Source organism: Puccinia triticina, chromosome 3A, assembly GCF_026914185.1.
Source record: "Puccinia triticina chromosome 3A, complete sequence".
Taxonomy (NCBI): domain Eukaryota; kingdom Fungi; phylum Basidiomycota; class Pucciniomycetes; order Pucciniales; family Pucciniaceae; genus Puccinia; species Puccinia triticina.
The window spans coordinates 8,069,379-8,094,815 of NC_070560.1; the positions used below are offsets into that span (position 1 = coordinate 8,069,379).

General features: G+C 47.1%; 5 protein-coding genes across 5 annotated transcripts; 2 read left to right on the forward strand and 3 right to left on the reverse strand.

Annotated features, from left to right (window-relative positions):
- Window positions 1-582: 582 nt before the first annotated feature.
- Window positions 583-4,244, reverse strand: PtA15_3A865 (uncharacterized protein; the record flags this gene model as incomplete). The annotated part of the gene is made up of 6 exons (XM_053167875.1): window positions 583-687; window positions 777-821; window positions 909-1,489; window positions 3,818-3,940; window positions 4,011-4,153; window positions 4,234-4,244. The coding sequence occupies 6 exons, from the start codon at window positions 4,242-4,244 to the stop codon at window positions 583-585; spliced, it is 1,008 nt and encodes a 335-aa protein (XP_053019049.1).
- A 1,461-nt stretch (window positions 4,245-5,705) lies between these two features.
- Window positions 5,706-11,069, forward strand: PtA15_3A866 (uncharacterized protein; the record flags this gene model as incomplete). Its single annotated transcript, XM_053167876.1, has 20 exons — window positions 5,706-6,005; window positions 6,127-6,227; window positions 6,306-6,418; window positions 6,483-6,730; window positions 6,815-6,955; window positions 7,032-7,177; window positions 7,238-7,475; window positions 7,545-7,651; window positions 7,720-7,848; window positions 7,918-8,345; window positions 8,432-8,529; window positions 8,590-8,655; window positions 8,726-8,823; window positions 9,133-9,436; window positions 9,513-9,648; window positions 9,720-10,099; window positions 10,166-10,212; window positions 10,289-10,421; window positions 10,493-10,792; window positions 10,872-11,069. 20 exons carry the CDS (start codon window positions 5,706-5,708, stop codon window positions 11,067-11,069), a joined length of 3,711 nt encoding a protein of 1,236 aa, XP_053019050.1.
- Window positions 11,070-15,366: 4,297 nt separating this feature from the next.
- Window positions 15,367-16,229, reverse strand: PtA15_3A867 (uncharacterized protein; the record flags this gene model as incomplete). Its single annotated transcript, XM_053167877.1, has 3 exons — window positions 15,367-15,692; window positions 15,788-16,043; window positions 16,194-16,229. The coding sequence occupies 3 exons, from the start codon at window positions 16,227-16,229 to the stop codon at window positions 15,367-15,369; spliced, it is 618 nt and encodes a 205-aa protein (XP_053019051.1).
- A 1,917-nt stretch (window positions 16,230-18,146) lies between these two features.
- PtA15_3A868 (uncharacterized protein) lies at window positions 18,147-19,881 on the forward strand (the record flags this gene model as incomplete). Its single annotated transcript, XM_053167878.1, has 4 exons — window positions 18,147-18,345; window positions 18,411-18,805; window positions 18,896-19,746; window positions 19,809-19,881. The coding sequence occupies 4 exons, from the start codon at window positions 18,147-18,149 to the stop codon at window positions 19,879-19,881; spliced, it is 1,518 nt and encodes a 505-aa protein (XP_053019052.1).
- A 2,508-nt stretch (window positions 19,882-22,389) lies between these two features.
- Window positions 22,390-25,225, reverse strand: PtA15_3A869 (uncharacterized protein; the record flags this gene model as incomplete). Its single annotated transcript, XM_053167879.1, has 9 exons — window positions 22,390-22,878; window positions 23,015-23,260; window positions 23,331-23,339; window positions 23,453-23,737; window positions 23,813-23,902; window positions 23,984-24,328; window positions 24,417-24,547; window positions 24,642-24,751; window positions 24,840-25,225. 9 exons carry the CDS (start codon window positions 25,223-25,225, stop codon window positions 22,390-22,392), a joined length of 2,091 nt encoding a protein of 696 aa, XP_053019053.1.
- Between the last annotated feature and the right edge of the window lie 212 nt (window positions 25,226-25,437).

A 25,437-nucleotide genomic window follows, 5' to 3' on the forward strand; every position in this document is an offset into this window, starting at 1 on the left:
CAAGTGCCACTCAGTTGAGTCAGGACTGATGTTTTGATTTCCTTGGATAGTCTCGGGTTTGAATAGACTATTTACATGTGTTCAAGATGTGGGCGCAAGCAACAAGAAGCACATAGATCACCAAATGGAGTGAGCAAAAATTGTTTTGGATGGTTTGCTATTGATGATGTTACAACTCTACTATATACAGTTAAATAGGACTAAGAGGAATAAAGACCACACAAATTCACTCGCGGGCAAGCCTCTGCTGGACTTCATGGTAGTATATCAGTACAACTCGCAGAAAAAAAATGTGCTTCGACGGAAAACGTCATGAACTCTTTCTGATCAAAAGGGAAAGGTCCAAAGTTTTCAAATATTCATGTACATATATGTATTCTTTCAGCTTTATAACATTTCACAGAGTTTAGACCTTTTTATACGTGTTTTTTTCTCGTCTATATGTTTTTCTTCTTCTTTTTTTTTGTCAATCGGCGGTGAATCAGCTTGCTTTTTCAACGCGTCATTCAAGTCGCCGGAATTCTCCTCAGTCGCACTGGTCCTGCAGTGCAGTGAAAGATTTTCGAATCCAGCTGGTGGGGTTTACAATATGAGGAGTGTTGCGACAGAAACTAGCCCCAGTGCGAAAGGACTATTGCTTCCGGCAACCTTGATAATCGCTGCGGAGGACTTGGAGTCTTCGGTACTCTGCAGGGTCAAAATCAGATGGTTAAGCAGCGGCAGGCTAAGATTATTTTTTGGGAGGAAAGGTAATGAGGAAAACACGGCAAGCTCACCTTGGTGCTGTCGTCTTTTTTGTCTGCAGGTGGTATCGAAGTTTCCTGCGCAGGTTGAAAAGTCGAATGTTTTGGATTAATTGGCACCGAAGGGTAAAAATTGTAAGAGACTTTGACACCGTGAAAGCTCACCTTATCATGCGTGTCTTCTTCTTCGTTCTCGTCCGATTCCCCTGAGGTGACTGGAGGCGGTGGAGGCGGTGGAGAGCTTTTTGCGGAACTAGAAGTGGGATTGCCACCCTTCTTGTCTGCACCCGGGTCTGTGGAAACTGGAGTAGGCAGAGCTTTCTCAGTCGTCTTCGAAGGCGTATCTTTATGCTTTTGGTTATCTGACGACGAGACGTCACCCGATGAAACTGGGAGAGGGCTTCCGCCCTTAGAATTGCCCTCTTTAACATCCTTAGGTTTTGGCTTGCCTCCAGATGAGCCATCGCCTGATGAGACTGAAGGTAGTCCACCCGATGTGACTGGAGGTAGTCCACCCGATGTGACTGGAGGAGGAGGATCTTTGTTGGTCTTGGAAGACGTATCTTTGGGCGTTGGCTTGTCCGCTAACCCGTACCCGCCGCCCGATGAGACTTTGGGAAGTCCCCCGGCCGAAGAGACCCCAGGTATTTCATCTTCAGATTCGCCCTTGGGTGGGACAGGTTTATCGTTAGGTTTTGGCTTTCCTCCCGATGATCCATTGCCTGAGCCCGATCCGCCGGAAGTAACTACAGGCGGTGGAGTTTTTTCATCTGAACCGTGCTGCTTTGAGCTTGAAGTGTCACAAGCACACTTAACTGCAGGTACAACATCTGCAGGCTACAAAAGAGAAAACCAAAGATGTCATTATGGAGGAATCAGCTCGTCGGCACAATCTGTAATGAAAGTTAGAGGTTCTAGTCGACCTTGTTGGTTGGGTCCGGTCCGCCTCCTTGGAGAGCCGCCAGGACTTGATTGACCTTTGCGCCGATACCTCCGCCGTATCCAGCACTTCCAGAAGACGTGGAAGTAAGGGTGCCAAAGGTCTGGTAGGAGTCGGGAACGCAACAGAAGAGAACAACCGCGAGTGAAATGGCGTTCTTTGACATCTCCAACGTGCGTATGACTATGAAGTTGAATTCTATCTAAATATATACCTTTGTACAATGTTTGTGTTATGTGGTGCAAGTGAAAGATAAGGAATAACTGGCCGCACAACGGAGACAAGTTTAAATACACCAGCTCATGCTGAGCACGAAGACAATTGGTCGAAAAGCCTGGCTAGGATATTTCAACAGCAAGTCCAAGGGTGCTCACCTCCGATTCATCAGATGGCGGCAAAACCCTGAGGTTGACACAGTTGACGGGCGTAACAGGGCGTAACGATGACAAAAGACAGTGACCCTGAACTACTATCCATTCTGTCGCCGTGGCCATTACATTTTCAATTCTCAGTTGGTGCCGCTGAGAGTAATAGGGGATCACAAGTCAGTGTTTACCCCTCTTTCACCGTGGATGCACCATCTATCGTGAGTAGCCGAGAGCGCCAGTGTCGATAGTCGGGAATGACGAGGAGTCATCGAGAGCCTAATGAGCAACAGATTTCAATCGGCTTGCACAGTAAGAATTGACTCATGGAGGGAAACACGTCGGGAAGGGTAGGGATTTAATCGGACTGATGCAGATGAAGTGTGATGAGAAAGTCGAAAAAATAAAGAGTTATACGCGCTAACTAGGGTACTTGTATGTACATGCTTTCTGTTGCTTTATTTTTGAGGGTTTTTGCTAACTTTTAACAAAAGTCCCCCTGGTGGGAGTCTCGCTGTGGCTGGCCGCGAAGGAGCGCTCCGCGCGGGTCCCCGTATAAGACACTCACAGGGAGTGAATGCAAATCTGAGAAAAGAAATGCTTCGCAGGTACCGGCACGGTATCGGGTTGAATCTCGACGAGGAAAGAGCTAACCGTGTTAAACTCTGATCTGTAGTTTACCGGGTGCGTGAGTTTTACAAGACTTATTTTACAAGGCATAACCCTTGTAAAAGTGGTCCTTTGTAATTTTATTACATGCACAGGACAAAACATATTTTTCCAAGGGATTCGGACTTTTCTTAGCCCATGTAAATAATTCATTGTGAAACATGCGGTGGAAAAATACTGTGTACAGGGGTATTGCGTATTATTACAAAGTATGTTTTACAAACTTTGTAATAACACCTATGTATTTTCAATATTTGAACTTGAAACTGTATTTTTACGCGGTACAGAATACAAGGCTTGTTTGATTCCGCTGGAAAAATTTATCACCGCAAGGTCAAACAACAATTTTACATGCCTCAACGCCTTGGTTCCGTAGGATGCCCCCCTATTTGTAAGTTTGTTGTTTGGAGTCCCGCCCCCCTCACCGTTCCCTCCATCCGCTAATTTTCTCTCAGCACATTCTGCTTTAGCCGATCTCCGTGAGCTGGTGAGATTACATTGAACACGTCAGCCAGAAGCCATGACCTTGAGGATTTATCCCATCCCTCTCCCATACACCCCAATAACGAGCCAATCAATGGCTAAAAAATTTCTTTGCCGCTACCGGAAACAAAGAGACTCGTTCACCTCCGAAACCACTGCTCTCAAACAGGTCCAAGTCTACGTTGACAGTGTCAGGTGACCGAGGTCAGTCTCTTGGCTCCAGGTACCTACGCCCCCTCTGATATTGGGCCTGATACCTTGTTGTCGTGTTCTGATTTTTTCTTGGCTATGTATTTGTGTAGGCCGGCGGACAAACACTGGTGTGGCTGGACCATCCCGAGGCCACTCCTTCTACCCCCAAGCTCGCCAAACCCTCACTCGTCACCGCACAAAAACCGCTGACAGGTCGGAGCAGCCGAGGACGCCAATTAGAGGAGACTGACCTCAAAGATCAGCTTGACCAAATTAGAGGAGACTGACCTCAAAGATCAGCTCAACCAGCTGTTCTTTATCTCTACACCTTCTGAGCAGCTTCATGTAGACATTCAGATCTTCGAACAGCCAGGCATCATCGTTATCAGGACCTTCATCCAACGCTGGGTCATCCAGTCCGTCACGGTAGGTCTTGTATCGTTCATAGGCTTGAGAGGCTTGTTGGATACGTTGGTAGGCTGCCTTGTCGAGCTTAGGGCCCTTGGGGGATCTCAAGATGACCGCCATCAGATTGACATTTTCACTTTCTAAGGACAGCGAAGATGGGAGAAGTGAGTACAAGCAAGATGATCAGCGCGCGGAAGATTGGCTACTGACTGGCATCCTCTTCGCAAAGTTCCTGGATCTCTCGAGGCGCTTTGACAAACTTCTTGATTTGTTCACAACGCCTATCATCAGCAATCTTCACTGCGACCTTCTTGGCATCTTCCTTGAATTCTCGAATCTCCTCGTACAGGCCACTGCGTGTTTCGAGTATCTCAGTGACATACTCAAAAGAAAGGAAAAATGTGCGTATTTTTTTTGGAGATAATCAACTGACAATGAGAACATCCGCTGGATGTTCTCATTGTCAGTTGAGCAAAGTGTTGGGACAGCGGTTCATGATCAGAGATGACCCCCGTTTGTAAGCGAGGAGACTTGGATACATTGGGCGAGTTGAGGATCAAAATGAAAGTCTTGAAGACTGCAAAGACTCCCATCTCCCGGCTATGGAAGCCGCCTCGGATCTCCTTTCTGGCTAAATGGCTCCTGCCACCTGTTCCTTGTCTGTTCCTTGTCTGTTGACCGCTCTTGGTCCTCTCCTGTTTGGGTGCTGCTCTTCGCCTTGTACATATTTCATTCTCTTAACCACCGCTCTCAGCCTATATATATATAGGCTGAGAGCGGCCCTCTTGTAGAACCTACTACGACCTGCCTTGCAGAAGCTTGTCCGTTAGATTTCTCTTCAGACTCGGTCTTCTCGTATTGCAAGAGTCCCATTAGATGGGACTCATCACTTCTCTTTTGTATCTCTCTCACTAGCGACCTGCCGAACATCCTATTGTTCTCCTCCAACATAAAAAGGCCTCTGACTTGCTGCAATGGTATGAGAAATAAGTTTGCTCGTACTTTCCCTGCTCTTGAAACCAGCGAGCATCACAATACTAACAATCCGCAACTGACAATCACATATTCAAACATTGAAGAGAAGAAATGTCCAAGCAAAGGAAAGCAAGCACGCAAGCAAGAGGACTATCAAGCCAAAAATCAAAGAGCAAAAGACGGACAAAGTCAAGGAAACCAGCGACCCAACACAGAAGACCATTGAGCCCAAATGCTTGGCCACTCAATCAAGCACCCACAAGGTTTCCCAGGGTTCCCAATGCTGAATACGTGTGGTGAGTCTCAAGACACACTGTTTTTGATGAGGCAGGCCGTCTAAACTTTCTTTTTTTTGTCTTTTTGGGGGTGGCAAGTATCCTGTGTAAATAGTTGTTTGCCTCGTAAAATTCTCATTTTTGTCCACCAGATGTGAATTTTACAACCCTTGTGAATGCAAAAAAGGATCCCATGTAAATTAAACCTCAGAAATTTGAGATTATTGTGCCTCACGTACCTTTTTGCATGGGTTTTTTTTTGCAAGGCAAATCCTTGTGAGAAAATCACTTGTGAAATTATATTTCAGTCCCACAAGCCAAAAATTTACAAGGTATGTTTTACAATGGTTGTTTTACAAAGTAGGCAAAATTTGAAGAACCCTTGTAAAAGTACAATAAACCCGCAATGGAATGTAATTTTACAAGGGATCAGCTTTACAAGGCATAAGCCTTGCAAAAAAAGGGTTGTAAAATTCAACCCCCCCCGTAGTTTACCACCTTGGTCCGCTTACTTTAAACACCCCGGACCTCCGTTCGAGTGGCTTGCTAGGGCCTTGCTTGTAGGTCACCCTACCCCGGCCCCTCCTCCCCACCGCGTGCATATCCGGGGGGATTTCTCCGAATTATAGCGCTAGCCAGCTGCTTTGAAACCAAAATGGCCGAGTCAAACAATCCCGAGAGGAGCACAGTCCAGTCGAAAGAGGCGGCAAGTGGCGATCGGCTGAGCCCTGCAGAGTTGAAGGCATTCCTGACCGAGCGATACCTCACTCCCCATCATCACCTCGGCCCACTATGGTTGTCGACCCAAATCACCCACTGGGATGAAAACCCTCTGTTGGACTTGTGCCGGCAAGAATCGATCAATGAGTTTTTGCACACTCAACCGAGCCCGATGTCCACCCACTTGGATTTCGTCTTCGCGGGACTCGAGGGGGACGTGGTGGATTGTGTGGTGGTGAGCCTGCATTGGCATAAATATTGCTTGCTTGCCCCAAATCCTCCGAGGGAATTTTTTGTACAAGATGGAAACTAATTATTTCTAATTGTTTCTAATTGTTTCTTAACCCATCATTCAGTCTGAGCAATCACCCGACTCGTTTCTCACCTCCAAGACATCCTCATCTGTGATCAGACAACCAGCCAATTACACATCTGACTTTATTCGTGGTCGCTCTGGGTAATTTCCAAGTTCAATTTCCCGATGACTAATTCGGTGAAAGGATGTCTAATTAACCAAGGCAATTTTCGCAAACAGCAATTTGCCTTTCCAGCCAGGTGGACTGTTGTCCTCCGTCATAGCTGACGCCATTTCTGATCCAAACATCAACGCTACCGACGAGCTCGAAAAGGATCTCGAGGCGACGCGCGGTAAGTGCATTTCTTCTTTTCTTCTTCGCACTTTAGGTGGAAATCTGACAGGTCTTTTCAACAGGTGGTATTCGTACAATTCCTCCGGGGTTCACGCGCGGTCTGGATTTTGGAGCTCAAGGAGTGGATGGAGCTGAGGATGGAGTGCAATCTTTTCCAGCCGCCAATCTTGGCCCAGTTCAGCTAGACCCAGTCTACGTTTCCTCCTCGAGCAACGACTGGCGACGAAAGAACAAGAACGGACCTTCCTACAGTTTGCTTGCAGATACGGCGCGAATAGATACTGAAGTCGATGAACTTCTTGCAGATACAGTGGGTGCTGTTTGTAATCCACCACCGGGTTCGTCATGTGATTACAACCGAGGCTGACAGGGAAATGATTTGACCAATTTATAGCAATATGCACTAACCAGTAACATGCCAGTGATCAAACCTCGCCGTCCCCCAGTGGTATCGAAGCGCGATTGGGCTCATGTAGTCGACGTTAATCAAGAACTGGCCAACTTCCGTCAATTGGTACCCATCATGGCCCGAGAGGTAATATTATCCCGCTTCGCATATTAGGTCGAGTGGCTACTGAGATACTTCTTCCCGGCATACTCGGAACCCTTAGTATCCCTTCGAGTTGGACACTTTTCAAAAAGAAGCGATTTATCACCTCGAAATGGGAGATTCCGTCTTTGTAGCTGCTCACACTTCTGCAGGGAAAACAGTAGTGGCAGAATATGCTGTTGCCCTTGCGCGTCGCCACATGACTAGGTAATTTGCAATCAAGTTTTATGATTATCGGACTGTCAAGGAACTGAGTTTGATCGTTAGGTGCATATACACTTCCCCAATCAAGGCTCTGTCCAATCAAAAGTTTCGCGATTTCAGACAGACATTTGATGCAGAGACCGTTGGAATTCTCACTGGCGATGTTCAAGTTAACCCAGAAGCCAGCTGCCTGATTTTGACCACGGAAATTTTGAGAAGCATGTTGTACAAGGGTGCTGATCTGATCCGTGATGTAGAATTTGTGGTATTTGACGAAGTTCACTACATCAACGATTCTGAGGTAAGGTCTTTTCTAAACAAACAAACACTTGTCTCATATTGCTCACTGACTGAATACTGCGTGAACTAGCGAGGAGTCGTCTGGGAAGAAGTCATCATCATGTTACCAGCTCATGTCACCATCATTCTTCTATCAGCGACAGTCCCAAACACTAAGGAATTTGCAGACTGGGTCGGGTACGAACAGCCCTCCTCCTCATCTCAACACATATGAACTCGTTGTGATTTGATGTACCTCATTCCAGACGTACCAAACGGAAAGACATTTATGTCATTAGTACACCCAAGCGACCAGTTCCACTTGAGCATTTCCTCTACGCCAATAAGGAAATACACAAAATTGTTGATGCCAAGGGTGAATTTCTCAGCCAAGGGTTAGTTGACCATCACCAAAGACCTGGGATGAATTTTCTTTAAGAAAGCTGATTGCTCTGTTAAAATAGATGGAAAGATGCGATCGAAAGTATGAAACGTTTGCAAGTGAAAGAACGGGAAGCTTCTGGCCAGGCTCCATTAACGAGGATGGGCCATGGCGCAGCCAAGCAGGGCCAACAACGTGGCCAACAACGCGGTCGCGCTGACAAGCGCGGTGGAAGGGGTTCTCAGCCATCTAATCACTTCTCATCGGCTATGAGCCGTGGAGGAGGTGGAGGCCCCAACAGCGGGCGGGGGCATCAGGTAGACCAGAATCGATGGGTGCATCTGGTCGGGATGCTGAAGAAGAAAGAATTGCTCCCGGTCGTCGCGTTCACTTTCTCGAAGAAACGGTGCGAAGAGAACGCGACCAGTATGCCGAATACTGATCTCTGTTCGGCGAAAGAAAAGAGTGAAATCCATATCGTGATTGAGCGTAGTTTGACCAGACTAAATGGTAAATTACGGGAGTTTATCAATTCCGAATCACTGTCGGGGCTCAAAACGCAGTACTCACGTCTTTCACAACGAGTTGACCCGTAGGTACCGATAAAAAGCTTCCGCAGATTATCCGAATGCGAGATTTACTCGCTCGTGGAATCGCTGTTCATCATGGTGGTCTACTCCCTATCGTCAAGGAGGTATGCCATCTATCATTTTTGCTTTATTTTTCTTGAGGTTGACTCTAAGCTACATTTCAGGTAGTAGAAATTCTATTTGCTCGCGGATTAGTGAAAATCTTGTTTGCTACGGAGACGTTTGCGATGGTTTGTCAATCAGTCAAAGTCAACAAAACCTTGAAAATGAGGCTTACTTCTTTTACATTCGTTACTGTAGGGTGTGAATATGCCTGCTCGTTGCGTAGTATTCTCCGGCACTCAGAAACACGACGGTCGATCATTTCGCGAGCTCCTATCTGGTGAATATACTCAAATGTCAGGGAGAGCTGGTCGGCGTGGGTTAGATAGTACCGGAGTTGTGATAATCATTTGTGGGAATGAAGTGCCCGATGCAAGTGCTTCTAGCTTATCTGATAGATCTTCTGATCTCGCAATCCTACTTCGGTCAATGTTAAGGAATTGCAGTTTTGTTTGTAGACGGTTGGCCTGCACAAAATGATTTTAGGTCCATCAACAAAACTTCAATCTCAGTTCCGCTTGACATATAAGTGAGTTACTCAAATAAACCTACAATCTATACAAGTGAAGGCTTATACATTTCTCCATGGGCGTGGATAAATTCAGTATGGTATTAAACTTGTTGAGAGTTGAAGCCCTGCGAGTGGAAGAAATGATCAAGAGTAGTTTTTCTGAAAACGCTCAACAAAGATTACTTCCTGACCAACAAAAGAAGATCCTCGAGGGCGAACGTGAATTGCTGGCATTACCAGTTCAGGAAACTACGGATGCAATCGAAAATATAAGGCGATACCACGAAGTTTCAAGTCGCTTAGTCGAATTGAATTCGCAACTTCTCGAATTTGTGGTCAGCCATCCTAGCGGGTCTCGCGCTCTCTGTGCAGGCAGACTCGTAATATTGAATGATAATGTAAGTATATTGGTTTCACCGTCAATACGCCTTAGCTTTCACCATCCACACACTGAGCGATAGTCTGTTGATCCAGCATTTCCGGCACAGCCTTGCCGCGATTTTGAAGCCAGCCCAGTCTTTGCGTGCCAACTCCGATGGCCGCCTGGATCATACCCGCAGCTTTTTTGTTTTAGCTTTTGTACCTCCTGGTATACGCTCAAAGACTAGTGGTACGCCATGGCTATTTATCATCACTCCTGAACGCTGACTTATCATCTCAACGTTATTGAATTATTTCCAGATATTGCAGCTGATGAAGTTCCTCCTGAATGGCCGCCGATCATCAAATCTGCCGCTTCTGATCTAACTTATGAACTGGCTGTGGTCCCGATCACTTCAATAAGCATGATGACTAAGCATACACTAAGTTTAAATGTGAACGAGATTGCAGACCAGCATCGCAAATCTCAGATGGTAGAAGCCTTGGAGAAAGTGGTTTCCTTAAGGTTGCTTGATCAATTAGCAAGCACGCCTCGAAAACAACTCTTGCCTCATTTCGAATTGGAACATCCGAAATTGCGAAGCATGGAGTTCCAGGACTTGTTCTACCGCAGAGGCCAAGATCTAGCTCTTTGGGAAAGTCTATCCTACATCGAAAATGATGAACAATTTCAGAAACTCGTCAGTCAAAGATTGGTTCTTGTATGGGTTGCTTGCTATATGAGGAATGCTTACCAGTCTCCACAGTACGCCGCCATACACCGAGAGAAAATAATCACTCAAAGACTAGCCCTGTGAGTGATGTCGCGTTTGAACTTGATTCCGAATCCCGCCTAATCTGTAGTCTGTTTTGGATCGGAACTACTTTAGCTTACAGGCTAGTTTGAGTGAGCAAAATTTGGAACTCTTACCGGATTACGAAAACCGGTTAAAAGTCCTCAAGGAGCTCAAATTCATTGATAACCGTGCCACGGTTTTGCTCAAGGGTCGCGTAGCTTGTGAAGTAAATTAGAAATATCTCATCAATCTAGCATTATAAAAAACTGATCGCGATTGAATTTATGCTATTCTTAGATCAACTCATCTCATGAACTCATCTTGACCGAAGTGATACTGGACAACATCTTAGCGGAGTTTGACCCTGCAGAAACAGTGGCTCTTCTCAGTTCATTTGTCTTCCAAGGTAAGACTGAGAGTGAACCATGCCTGACGCCGAATCTCCAACGAGGATGTGAACGGCTGGCCAAGATCGCTGATCGAATCGAGGCCGTGAGTCTGAGAAACAAAGTTGCAGATTATGATCAGGCCAACTCGGGGAAAGGCAGGCCTAACTTTGGGATGGTAGAACTGGTCTGGCAGTGGGCTCAGGGCATGGTGAGTCGTGTCCGCGTCCGTTCATCCTTGACATACACTCTGACTCAACTTCGCTCCTTCATCTTACTTCTCTGCGTAGCCATTTTCAGAGTTGATGGAAATGAGTGAAATCCAAGAAGGTGTAATCGTACGGACAATGACTCGATTAGATGAATCCTGTCGAGAGGTTCGTGATGCGGCTAGGATCATCGGAGATATTTCATTGGGTAAAAAGATGGAAGCCTGTCAGGCTTTGATTCGCAGAGATGTGGTCTTCGTTAGCAGTTTGTACATCTGAAATTTATGCCATCAACTTGCCGCTGGTTTTGGATCACCATTTGTCATTTCGTTTGGATCATGACTTCACCAATCATGATCAAGATTATTTCATATTTGAATCCATCGGTTTTGCAATCAAATGGTTGGCCCCAAGTCCAAGCGCCAAAACTTCTTCAGGTAACAAACTTGACCATTGGCCCGAGAGGCAAAAAAAGAGGATGTAACCAACATGCCGCTGAAAAGGAAGTGGACCACAAGCAAGTCGCCAAGAACTTGCTAAGTCCCTCGATCGGAGGCGCGCGAGCGCTGTCGCGAAGCGACCCTCCGAAGGAGGGACTTATGCCCTACCTCGCAAAAGAGTAGGCAGCAGATGTCTGTTTTCAGCCTTTTTTGCTTGTCCCTCCATTGAGGATACGCAAGGACAGCTGGGGCAAAGTCAGCTGCTTCAAGAGATAGCCAAGAAGCATGGCTGTCTGCTGGTATCTTTCTTTTACCTGTAACACATGAGCTTGATTTTTTTTTTTAAAAAATAAGAGCTGCTAGGTTTTGACAGGTGTCAAAAGTATGGCTTTGACCGAGGCCTGTTTGAACAATGCCCTCCCAAAACCCATGAACTCCTTTTTGTTTCATTTGGGATTCAAGAGTGTTTTTGGAGGGATCTGACCTCAGGAAGGTGGAAAGTGAAAGGGCAGATGTAGGCGGACAAATCTGTCTGCTCAGATTTTCAATGGCTTTTACTTGAGTCAAGATATCAAGAGTTGAAGATTTTGAAAATTTTCCCCAGCCAAATGGGATTTCTGCTGCCTACTGTTTTGCGAGGTAGTCCCTCCTTCGGAGGGTCGCCTCGCGCGCCTCCGATCGAGGGACTTAGCTAAGTTCGAAGTTGCCATGCTGCTTTCCAAGGCTGCATGCGGGGCCATTGATCATGATAATTGTATCCACCACACTGTTTGGGCTCTAGAATCTCTCCCCACCAACTTCAAGTCATTCCTTTAGGTGAGATTGTTCAAAATAGGCTTCCAAAGATGAATATGAAAAAATAAAAATGAAAAAACAAAGTTGTGATTTTTCAATTTTTTTTGGAAAAAAGCAAGTTTTCCTTGCACACTTAATTCTTTTTTTCAGAGAAAGGTGAATAGACAGAGTGCAAGAATGGAACATGAAAAGAATTATAATAAATGAACAATATGACCCAAAAAAGGTTCAGCTTGGTGGGTGGACAATCTGCAGTCAAAATGGGGGTATTACAGTGCCAGAATGTCAGGTATGCTGGTAAATGAATCACTCCACACTATGGAGGCCCTGACGCGCCAATCTTGCCATAAAAAATCAAAAACCCTGATTTCCCGCCCCTGAAATGACAAGCTTGCCACAATTTTCTCAAAACATGCCCCTGGCCCGCCATACTTGCCAGGCTGATATTGATCTCATCCGCCATACATGCCAAGTTTCAGGAAGAATCACTGTTTCACGGTGTTGGGCCGCCAACTGTGCCACAACCGACCCCCAAGATGCCAGATTTGCCATCACCCTTCCCCAATTGTCCGGCCCGCCCTGTGTATCATCCCCTCCGCTCCCATACACGGAGCACGATACAAAATATACAGAATATAAGGCTATGCCCCCATCGCTAATGTTACCCTCATGGTAGGGCTGGACCCCGACCAAGGCCAGTCGGGTATACCTGACTATCCAACTGAGTCAGTGAGCAGGAGGATGTTTATATATCTCCCCCCGCACCACAGATGCCAACGCCCGCGCCAGCGTTGACTGACGCGTGTCCCGCGTGTGAAGATACACGCCTAAGTGAACGACCTCAGTCTCATAAATTGAGAAAGAGGTCGGGAGCCCAATCAGCTGCGGAGATAGGTAAGCAAAGCGAACCCTGAACCGCAGTCCAAAACCACCGCAGCGGGGCAGAAAAGACTGATCACATCTCTTGGATGCGAACAGGTGCCACGCACGCGAGCAGGAAGATTAAGGTTGCGGAAAATCTCAGCAACAAGTCTCTCGCAGATCAAATAACCACAGCAAGCGCCAAAGGTAAGCAGCTGGGTCGGAATCTGTCGAATTGATCAGAATGAAAGCTAATGCTGCATTCGAACCTACCAGACGTTGTTAACCAAAAGGATAACTCGGACGGAGCCAATTCCAAGCAAATCACTGGTAACCAAATCGGTAAGCACTCAGTGCTAGACAGAAGCTTATGGCAGAAACAAAAGGCGAAAAGACTTACGAGCTGTCTGTTAAAGCAGATAACGTTGCCGTACTGTTACGCCGTTTCCGAAAGTGAACTGGAGAAAGAGAGCAGAACGCTCTACTCAAGTAAGAACCTAAAAGGTTTCAAGAGGAAGAAAGCCGAGAATACTGACGGATATAATCTGGTGTCCTCAGATCTATCGAGTAACTCGAATTCTCTACCGAGAAGGAAAAAGACCGCCTCGGGTTCCCACTTCCTCATCTCAACTCTTCACTTAAGTAGAAAGCGGCTTGTCGCTTGCTCTTAGGTAAAACACATCTTCCAGTTCTTTCCAGTTTTAAATTAGAGATTGTAGTTAGATTAAAAATAGATATCTAACGGCAATCATAAATCTTAGTTTCCTGAATTCTTTCACCGCGGCCCATCCGACTGTGTTGCATAGTCAGGTATACCCGACTGGCGGTCGGGACTCAGCTGTAAACCTGGCTGCCTTGTCAAGAAGTCCTTTCGGCGAAGTCCTTTCGACGAGTTGGACATATGTACCCTGCTCGAGCTCGCTGGGATCCTTTCGTTGCCGAGGAGTCCCCCCAGCAAGCTGAATGTGTCCAGCTCCTCGGGAGGACCTCCTTCGCCGAGCTGGATGCACATGTATCCTGCTCGCCAGGACCTCACCGAGCTGGATAAATATGCATCCAGCTCGCCAGGACCTGACCGGACCTGACGTATCCAGCTCAGCGAGGGAGGTCCTCCCGACGAGCTGGACACGTTCAGCTTGCTGGGTGGACTCTCGCTGGGACCTTCCTTACCGAGCTGGGTGCATGTATCCAGCTTGGCAAGAGAGGTCCTCCCGGCGAGCTGGACACATCCAGTTTGCTGGGTTGACTCACTTCTTTGACGGAAGGAATCCCTCCGGTCAGGGAGGTGTACATACCTCTTGACTGGCGGCATCCCTCCGGTCAAGGAGGCAACAATGACTGAAGTCATCAAGGTGTGTACCCAGGACCAATGGTACATCTATGTGGGATAGGTTATGTGTTGATGTGCGGACCCTTCCACATGCAGAAGCCCAAGATGCTCCTGAAACAATTGTAAGTGGGGGCATTGGAAGATTGCAGGAAGTTTTGTGTACTTGTATGGCAACTCTGGCGCTTGAATTCATTGGAAAATGGATTTATCATTTTCAAAAATTTGTTTTTTGTTTTTTATTTGTTTTGGCATGATTGGCGTGTCAGGGCCTCCATACCACACATCTTTTAAACCACATAGAATCAATTTTTTTCTAAATTCTTACTTATCATTATTCATTTCAGATCTCATACTATCATTCCTCAACCTTCAATTTTTTCTGAGAAAAATATTTCAGTTTTTGGTTTTCTTGTTTGATTTTTGTAAATTACATAATTTTAGTTTTTGTTTTTATTTTTATTTTTTTCATATTTGTGCTTTAAAGACTGTTTTGGGTTATCTCACCAATAACAGTGACTTGAAGTTGGTTGGTTGAGTTTCTATGGTCCAAAAATGGTATGGTGTATACAATTGTCTACCCATGTACATGTACATGAAGTTCATCAAACTGATCGTGCCCAAGATCTATCAATAAAGTGGTCTTTTATATTTACAAAGCTGCTCTGACATTTCTATAACCTCTCTCAAGTCAAACTTCACGTCTTTTCGTAGTCAAATATCTTCCTTGCTTGGCCGCGAAGGAGAACGTCCCTTGGGGACGCGGGGTCGGGCCATCCCGACCCTCCGATCGAGAGGTTAGTTAAACAGTTGACCCAGATGAACACTCTGCCTCTTCAAGTCAGAGTAGCTGTTGACCAATGCAGCTGGAGCCAATTCAAACCACTAGAATTCGCAGCAGTCTGGCTAAGATATCTCGCGGGGGACCACCCATTCTCAATAAGTTTATTAGGGCACCTATGTACTGAGCAAACCGTCTTTTTGATTATTCATTAAAAGATTGAAGAGAGAAAAAAAACAGAAGCAAGATTCTTCATAAGACTCGGAGGTCTCCACTCCCGAACAAGGAATACCTTATAATGGAGTCAAGATTTCAAGGTCTGATTTTGAGTAATAGTGCCGTCTACCGGAAGTAAGTTACGTATCCAGATGATCACTTGGCTTGAGTTTTGTTCCAGCTGGCGACTTTCTCGTGACCATCTATGGCTTGATAGAGCTTCACGACGTGAGGGTACTTGTCGGCCAGGTCGGTAGGGCAGCCATCAAGCATGCCGGCTTTGAGGTTGGAGATGATCGAGTAGAGCCTGAAGTCGGCTATCGTAAGTTTGTTTCCAGCGCTGAAAGTCGTTTCGTTCTTGGCGAGATACCTTTCGAGATAGCCAAACAGCTTCGGGAACTGGCTTTCGACCGCCATCGTCTTCAATTGCTCCTTTCCTGGGTTGTCCGGCATGAAAAACGCCGCCATGGCTGAATAGAAATCTACGCATCGATGTATGATCAAACACATCGGCACTCATCAGAGGCATATCTTCAAAACCGCTCGAATGCCATTACGGCATTAAATGGGGACATACCATTGGCAACATTAAGCATAACGTCGACCTGGCGAGCCTCCTCTGGATCGGACGGGTAGAGACCAGAAAGACGGCCAACATATTGAAGGATGGCTACTTCTTGAGGGATCATCGTTTTCTCATCGACGGTCAGATTGGGTACTTGTCCAAACGGAAAGCTCTCCTTTTTTTCGGCGAATTGCTCCCGAGATAGACGCTCATCGGTAAACGGGATCCCACCGCAGTGCAGCGCAAGACGGATGGCCTCTGCGCGACCCTAGCTCAACCATCGAGAGAGGTGAATGAATATTAAGGGTCAGAAGGGACACAGACGATGGAAGGGTTTCCCAGAATTTCAAAACAAACGACACGTTAACAACATCCACTCGCGGAAGTTAGCGTATCCAGCCGAGCACCACCTACTAACCTTAGCATCAAAGTAGGACAACTTGTAGGATGGCATGGTTGATTGACTGATGTGAAGAAACAGCTAGTAATTTTTGTAGATAGTATCGAGGGTCGATTGTGGGGGGGGGCGGGAGGATGAAAAGGATGCTCCCTTTATAAAGCGTTATCAGCAAAATTGCTGAACCTTCCAGAACGTCCACTGCTACATAGTGCGCATTTCGGATCGTGACTTGCATCGGACGGAACACAGTGCACTTAAAGCCGATGATATCCAAGAGCCATGCAGTCTGTTTATCCGGATATCCATGAAATGATGCCAAGGACGACCGTTTTAAAGGCTGTGCATCCTTCTCTTTCTTTCACTTCCGGCCGATCAGCTTTCTTGCTGCATGGGGCAAATCTGGGCAAATCTGGAAAAGTCGGGGCGCCCAGCCGGCGCACCAGCAGTGCAGGCGCCACAGTGGCGCCACAGGGCCTCATGAGAACCCAGTCATCGTGACGCATGGCGTCGCCGAGGCTTGCCGCCCGGCGGACCGGCCGGTCTCGATGGCGCCTTGGGATCAATTATGGTCCCGGCGGCGTCCGGGAGTCGGCAACAAGCCTCCACGGCCGTACCGCCGCCCTGGGCAGGCGTACCCCAAGAGACTTCGAGCCGGCTGGGGCGGGCCATGCGAGGACCCAGCAAACCCCCTGTAAATGACCGTAAGTAAAATGTATGATTTTTTTTTTGGCAAAAACACAAAATGGTTGGCACAAAAATGGTATGAATGGGCCTTTTTGGCCTCACTGGTAAGCACTTCAAGTGTATGAAATTTTTCCTGGGTAAGGGAGGGTAGTAACTAAGATGTATGAAATTCCTGAGAGTGCACCAGAACAGCCCAGGCCCCACAGCCCTCCCCCCCCCCCCCCCCCCCCCCCCCTCAGCAGCACAGCTTGGCTTATTTTTGGTACCCCATCCCACTTTGGTGGCACACCCCAGGTTTTTTTTTTTTTTTGCACCCCCCCTCCTCGGCAGGAATGGTAGGCATGGAAAATGTATGAAAAGTTGGGAAACCCTCCAAGCGTACGCACAAATTGCACAAATTGTGTATGAATGAGGACAAAAAATGTAAATATGAATTTTGCCAAAATTCTGGATTTTACGCTACAGTCATTTAAGGGGTTTCCTGGGTCCTGCCATGAGGGCCCCTCTTATGTAATTAACGCTGTAGCCAATACTCTCGAATGCTTGGGAGATATACGGCAGAGACCGATTGACATGCTCTACTCCCCAGGACATCAGTGGGAGATCATGATTGTATATCATGATGTACGCGAGACTTCATGAAAGAGCCTTCATTGCCTTCGATCTGCCTAGTTTTTGATTTCTGGGCATCTCATTACTTCCAGCCGTCAATTCCGAGGTTTGTGTGAGGCAGATTGTACCGAGACAAGCCATCTTTTCTCGCCCGGTTCAGCCGGTTCGTTGCAGGGCCCGAGTAGGGCGATGGCTGGAAGTTGTCAGACTGGCCACCACTCACCGCAAATGGTAATGTTCAGCCTCCCCCGTTACCTCATTTGTCGGACTCTTGGATGTGGTCATGAATCTCCTTCGCCCCTTGTTCTGTTCGTTGTTCGCCAGTCTGACATAGCCCTACCCATGTTCCTTATCCGACCCAGCCGCTTGTCCGTCTGCAGAGAGCACTGTGTACCCGGCCTCACGTTGCTCCCTTGATCTGATCAGTGTTGCCTCAAGTTACCCGGCCAGCTCATCTCCGGCACAGACAGGAGAATAGCCGAAACACACTCCCAGCTCCAACCCTGCCGTCAAGCTGTGCGCCATCATCCGCAATCTTCAATATTCGGCCACAACGCCCCCAGACACTCATCGTCTCAGTTCTTCACCTCTAACCGCCGCTCCCAGAGCTACTTTTATTCTGGGCTCAGCGTCGTTATCTTCAGATTTCATCGTTTACGCCAGTCCATCCGCACCATGCTCAGTCGTGCTGAGTGTGACTCGAAAGACAGGCCTTACACCCTCCTCCAGAATCCAAACTTGATCAACGAGCAATCAATACATCAGAACTCATTTTGTCTTTTGACCCGCATAAAATCACTGTTTAGGACCCGGTTCTTGTTGATTCAGGTAGTTCCTATTCTCTGCTTAGTGCTCACTATCATCAGGTTCTATCGTGAGTTATGTTTTTGATGAGCTATCTTTAAATTCCAATCAATCAGCTTACACTTTCCCCTTAAGCCTTGTCGAACCATCTGCCGCGTCAAGGTAAAGCTTACAGCCTGAGCTTTTCCATCGACTCCATCACCCCCGCCGGTACCGCAGCCGTCTCGCCTTCGCAGCCACCGCCCACCCCTTCCTCACCACCACCACAGTCGCCAGTTTTTCCTCCGGCTGATACCAAAGCCGTCTCCCGTCCGGCAGTTCCTCGTCCAGTCGTACCACATCCTCTTAGACCTCTTCCCCCTCCCCCTCCAACCTCAGCCGCCCTCTGCGCTCGCTGCGGCTGTTCCTCAGATAATAGAATCCGACGCGAATTCAATCCGCCCGATGAATTGGTTCTCCAGCGCTCTCCAAATGTAACTATCTCTATCGACTCAAAAGATCAATCGTCAACGATCGTCACACAAATCTGGGTGAGTCGTGTTTGATATTGGCATGAATCGATGACAAATTCTGACCAGCAGTCTTGCCTTGCGCGCACCCACTGTTCCCAACAAGCTTAGTCATCAATTCGAGATATCTACTGTCAGCACCCACTCTTGGCATCTGAAGCTGCCCTCACATTGCTTGACCGCAGTGCACCCGATTCGTCCTTCGTGCCGGCGACGATCAGCGTCCGGGCAAATACCCTTCAAGTCGGACTTCCGACCGAGTACATCTTCACCAAGACAAGTGCTCTCGGCAGGACCGGTGGTCTGAGGCCTGACTACTTCCGGCGCCATGCGAAGGCGATACGTGACCATCAGGCTACGGTAGCCAGGAGAGGTGGAAGGTACCTCGAGGAAACGGAGAAGAAGTGGGGTACCGGCAGACGACAGTTGGTCTGGATTGTGATCGAGGACGGAGAGAGTATTGCTGCGGACATCCAGCAGGTACTTTCTCAAAGCGGGCTGGCGTTTATTTATTTCGCTTATGGACCCACCCGGCATCATGGGAATGCACAACAGAATTCCGCATACGCGCTGATCCATCGTCTGTCGCGAACAATCCTAGGTCACGGACCGATCATGTCAATTGATGACGATGGCAAAGTGTTGAGCGAAGTGTTTGACATCGCCTGGCGTGTCCACACCTTCGGGGTATGGCCGATGGGGAACCTCGGGCCGACCGGCTGGGAGGGTCCAGTTTATGATCCCGTCACCCTAGAATTTCTCACTTGGCGGCAGGCCCCTGAAGACGACAGACCATTCCCACTAGACAATGGAGCATTTGTCTTCTCGAGCGAGGTCTTTGGTAGTAACTTTCGTCTGGTCGGTCCCAGATATTGGCCGACCGATTACCCAGGGGGAGAGAGTGAATTTGTTTCGCAGATCATATCAAAACAGGAATTAGTAGAGCCTCTGTGTTATAACTGGTGTGTTTTTCTGAAAGTTTTGCCGTCACGTTGGCCGTGCTGACTCAAATTTTGGTTTTCAGTCAAGTTGCTTGGCATAATCAAAGATTACCAGAAGATTGTATTAAGCATCTTCCTTCATGCCAAGAGCTATGAGCGCCACAATTCAGTCACTCGTCGTGGTTGCTTCGACTTTCTAGATTTATCTTCCCTATCTTCAAGGAAATGTACGGGATTCTATCTGCTTACTTTATATTTGCTGAATTTTCACAACAGACAGACAAGACGGGCTTCCTCTTTGCTTGTATTTCTACAACTTGTTTTGCATCTGGAATTGTGAAAGTTTGATTTTTTTTTTTTGAAACTGTAAATGTCTTTTCAAGAGTCATCTCTGTCCAGACATAAGCAAGTGATCTGGGGCGGCAAAGGTTATTCGGCAGCGGAAAAGAAAGCTGCTTTGCAATTCGTCCAAACTATGAATTAAATGGGTGGCCTGAGAGATGGGCGCTGGGCAACTGCCAATGGGACAATACAGAATGAGGACTTGGGTAATTTTTTACGCAAGCCAGTACAAGTAATTGTTCCAATATTTCAAAAAATAATAATAAGGAATTTGAAAAAAAAAGAGTAGATACATAGGAATAGGCTGAAATAGGAGATACATTAAACAAGATCATGGGGGAAGTATGTGTCATCAAATAGTGGTTTAGATGGGGGATGGTTGCCGAGAGAATGTCCACGATGGATGTCCTATGAAGCCTTTGAGAGCAGCATCGCAACCTGTTGTGGATCCGCGTTTTTGGCGGCGGCGGCGGGGTCGTGGGTGTCCTGATCACAAGCAATTCAAAGAAGAGTCAGGCACTTTGTGCAATTGAGAAAATCCGACGAAAAGCTTACTTTGGAGTCCGAGCAAGCCTTCAACATGCTCCGTGCGGCCTTCTCCAATGAAGCAATGGAGCTGCAAAAGAACAGTCACGATAGGATTCAGGAAACTTCAGCCAAACTATTCTCGCGATGGGGTTTGATGCCCACAATCATTGATCACTTACACTTCTTTTGGTTGAACTCGGCTTTGCGGACTGACCAAGGTCACCTTGCAATCGCCGGCAGATGCGGTGGAGACGCTTTTTTCAGACAATTGTCGAGCAGCACTGGTGTTTTTCGGGTCAGCTGGTGATTAGAGAATGAAGCAGGCTCTATTTGGCAGCCGGGAACACACCTGAGACACTCCGAGGTCGAGAAAGTATGGGAGTCGCCGGTGTTGCTCTTGCACGTAACTTTGTCGTCACCGTCTCTGCGGAAGAGTTGCTCAGCATCGAGGGAGATGGCCCGCCGGCTGATGCTGGTTTTGGTGTCGGTGGCCTTAGCGAAGAGCATGTTGTTGAACCCCGCACCCAAAAGACTGTAGGCATAGCAGCCGCCCCACATGTTCGCCCACGGGTTGAGCCAGCTCATACTCAACCCATAGCCCATGCTGGCGTAGTAGTAGTAGCTGCTGGCCATGCCATACCCGCCGAGCCATTTCGAGTCTACTTCATGTTCTTTGCCAGCAGAGACGTCTTCGGCAAAAGAAACACCGACAAAGGCGGAAAGAAGGGTGATCAGATACATCAGGGAGACCATCTTGGAATGTCTGAGGTTGGATTTGATGATTATTGAACTAGTAGCGAGTTTTTCTGGGGTCGTGATTGGTAGGTCGTGAGAAGGCAGCTGTGATTGGATGCTGAGTGGGATGGTGACTTTCGACTGGATGTCGGAGCCCTTTTATATTCCTCAAGGAGCTGCCATTTTGCGGATGCAAAGGACGGTTAGTCACCGGGTCTGTTCATAGAAAATCCCGCGTGTCGGTGTGCTCACAGTGACTTTAACACCAGCATTCATCTTTCCAAATCGTTCTACCACACGTTTCCACCGTCTCCGGGAAACCATTGGTAAGATCGCATTCAGAGTAGATGTGTGTATGTACATGGTGGGAAGAATGCGCGATGCTCAAACACCAACAGTTTCATATGCACTTTCTTCACACTAGGCATAGCATCCGAGGTTGCCGCCTCGTGGCATTCCGATTCATCTTAAATTGAAGCCAGAAGCAGTGGGAAGAAGCCCCCACGTTTCCTTGGCTTATGTCTGTTTGCTTCGTTGGCTCTGCTCCGATGAATTAAGCACTCCCCACATGGATGCAAAAAGTATGTGGAGCATGATGTAAAAAGTAGTAAAGAGCAGGTATTGCATTCGCTTGGCCAGGTATTGCATTCGCTTGGCTCTTGCTAGATTTGCAATGGGTATGTGGCAAATAAGATGCAGGCACAAATAAGAAAAAAAAATGATGAAAACAGAGAAGCAGGGAGAGTGCAAGTCGGGTTTTGACCATGACAAGAGAGAAAGTGAGAAAAGAGGGACACGACCAAACAAAGAGAACAAATCAGAAACTTCAAACCAGGACGATAGAAGAATCGAATAGCAGGAAAATGATGTCTGGCTACTTCTTCAATCACCCTTGATTTACTTCCATGAAACCACTTACCGAGCGCGCCCCAAGAGAATCTGCGCTCATTGCTTATTTACAATTCTATGTGGAATCCGAGGACTGCCAATCTACAGGATATTTGTTTTCTGATGAGAAGAAAAAAAAAGGAAAAGTCTCCGTCGCATGTAGTTAATCGATCAAATCATCTTTTTACTACGTTGTCTGAAGCCGAAAGTGTCCATCGTCATTGACAGGGCGCTGTTACTGTGACCAGGCGCATTGGTATTCAAGAAGTAGCTGCCTTCGTCGCTCCCGAAATGGTTGGATTTCCGGGACTTGATTATCTTTTGGATGACCTTGAAAGCTCCAAAAAGCACGATGATCGTTCCCAAAGACCAACCCAAGAACTGCAGCATCGTCATTTTATCCTTCTTGTGGTGATTGGAGGCTCGGTCTTGCTGGAAGTGATCGGTGAACGATGGTGGTGGATGATCAGCCGATGATGGCGATCCTGTAATCTCATCGTGCTGGTGTTCGAGGGGCTTGAAATGGTGATCTTCCCGGTAAGTCGGGGGTGGCGGATTGAGAATCAAATGTCTCAATTCTTCGATCTGTTCCGATAAGAACATCTCATGTCTGTTGGATTGCTCTTCCAAATCGAATATTTTTTGTAATAGTTCGGTTTTCTTATTGCATGATCATCATTCCAAATAAGTCCCCAAGGCGTTGGGAGACATCGTAGGAAGTTCGTTAACTGAGGTTCAAGACAGGAGATAAAAAAAAATTGAACAAATCCATCCAATGGGTAGAAAATTGACAAACCTCTGAGCCTCCAGGTCCCCCCGGAGCCGCAACCTTCTCGATTTTGTGAAGAATGGTATCCAGCTTGGTATTGATAGCTTCAAGTTGTTTATCTACACCATTATTCCCGCTTGAAGCACTTTCGGCTGCCTGTCCGTTCGCATTGTTGAGCTGGGAAGGTCGGCTTCCTAGACTATCTAACTTTTGTGACATTTGTTTGATCGTTTGGGCCCAATCCCTTTGCGAGTTCAACGCTTCAAATGCCAACTGACAAGCGAAAGGTCAAAAGGTCAGTAATGGTTTAAAACCCCACTGGAAATCCTGGGGGAAGACTCACGTTGGTTGGCTAATCATCACGCAAAAAATGTATGCGTATTACAGCATTTTCGAGCAGCAATCCAAACGAGTTTTTAGCACTAGGTGGATACAACGTTCAAGCGAATGGAGAGATCTACTGACGTCTCTGGTTTTTCCTGTACCTTCCAATTTGACGTCATCAGCAGCAACGTGTTCCTCCTTATAATGCTCTACGACTTCTTCCTCTGATTTGGCTTTTCCCTTGATCTCTTTGACTTCTATAGCATATATATCAACGTTATCTGCCTCGTCACTGGGACTCGCCAAGCCAGTCAGCCCCATGTGATATCCCTTGGGCAGTTTCACATCTTTCGCAGAGAAGCACTCTCGTTTGTAGTGCCGGCTCTCTCCAGATAGAGTGTTATGGGGGGAAATATCCAACGAAACCTAGAAAGATATCGGATACAACTTAGATTTTTAGACTGAGGCATAGAATCTAACATCATGCATCGAATTGCTCACCGTGAGTTGGTGACCAACATAAGTAACCTTCATCCACACAACACCAGCTGCATTGCGGAGTGCAACTTGGCAATCACCAATGGTGTGGTTCTACAAAGAAGGGCAATAGGTGGTCAGAACGTAGTTTCTTTGTGGATTTTTTTTTTTTTTCATTTTGATAGGAGAACAGACCAGGTAGGCAGCTTCTTCATCTTCATCCAAATCACTGCGCTTGCGATCTTCGAGCCACTTGGTATGTCCTCTCCCATCATCCATCACTCCGCTGACGACAGACCACTCCTCCGCACCGATCCCACTCTCTTCTGGTCCCCAATGTTTTCGATCGGACCGTCTCGTCAACGGTGAAGAGGGCTGGTTGTCGATCACGACTGCTAATCCATTGAAATTCGTCGGGCCACCAAAAAATGAGACTGCATCATCCAATGGGTCTGGGAATTGATCTACAGTCAATGGAGGGCGTGGGACAACGTGTTTTTTGGGATCCGATGATGCAACGACAGGTGTAGGGTTAGACGCCTTGTTTTTTTCACCGAAAATAAAAAATTAAATTGTGAGTAACTGGTCGTTTTCAAGTCAAAATGTGAAGAAGGAAAATGGGGCGCACCTTTGTGTACCAAAACGCAATACCTCTTCCACCTTTACCGGTGATCTCGTCATCGTCATCAGAGACGTGTGTCTCATTGTGATGTCCGTGGTGGATATCACTGTAACTACCATGAATTCGGAATGCGATCTCTGCATATTGTACAGTGAACAGGTCAGTAAACAAGCGATAAAAAGATGACTCTTCCAAAAAATATTGACCAAAAGAAAAACAGCAATAACTTACCAACCGACCACTGGTCGAATGGGATGGGATGTTCTGTAAACATCGCCCCGTATGTTAATGGGAAAGGAGTAAGCAGTCGAACAAAATCTTTTGCTGAAGGAATTCGATGGCTGGAAGAAAAAGAAATAAATTCAAGAACTTGATCAGATATTTTTGCCAATGTGTACAGTTTCTCGGGTGATGTGAGGAGAAACTAACGCAGATCCCGAGAAGTCCCAGTGAGGCACGTGAAGGTCTTCAGGTACTGGGCCTCTGAAAGAGATATCATCTCTTCGATGCGCATCGGCAGATGCTCGGACGGTGTTGATGAGGGTGGTGGTGCTGAGGAGTGAGAGCAGGCCGAGCTTGAGGACCAAGTTCCTAGCCAGCCGCTTTGTTCTCGTTCTTCCTGGTTTGGGTGCGTCCATCGTCAAGAATGAAGACTGGAGTTGAGCGGATTTTTGTGGTGGCTCTGGCTCTGGCTCTGGCTTTTCTAATGGGAGATGTGCCCGGGGCCCCGGGCCGAAGGCATGTCGACACGTCAACTCAACATTGGGCAGACCATGTCGACGTCGGCCAGATCGGTCGCTGCCATGCCACAACATGTAACATATTTACATACAGATCACAACACCGGTTTCAAATGTACATAATCCTTGAGCCTGCTTCACCGGAGTGGACCCTACACTTCTATGACTAGTCTTTACAGGACCCTGGCAACCCCCTATAAATGGGAGGCATGAAAATTATTTGGCAAAATCACAAAATGGTACACATGAAAATGGTATGAATGCCTTTTTTTGCCATTAAGGGTAGG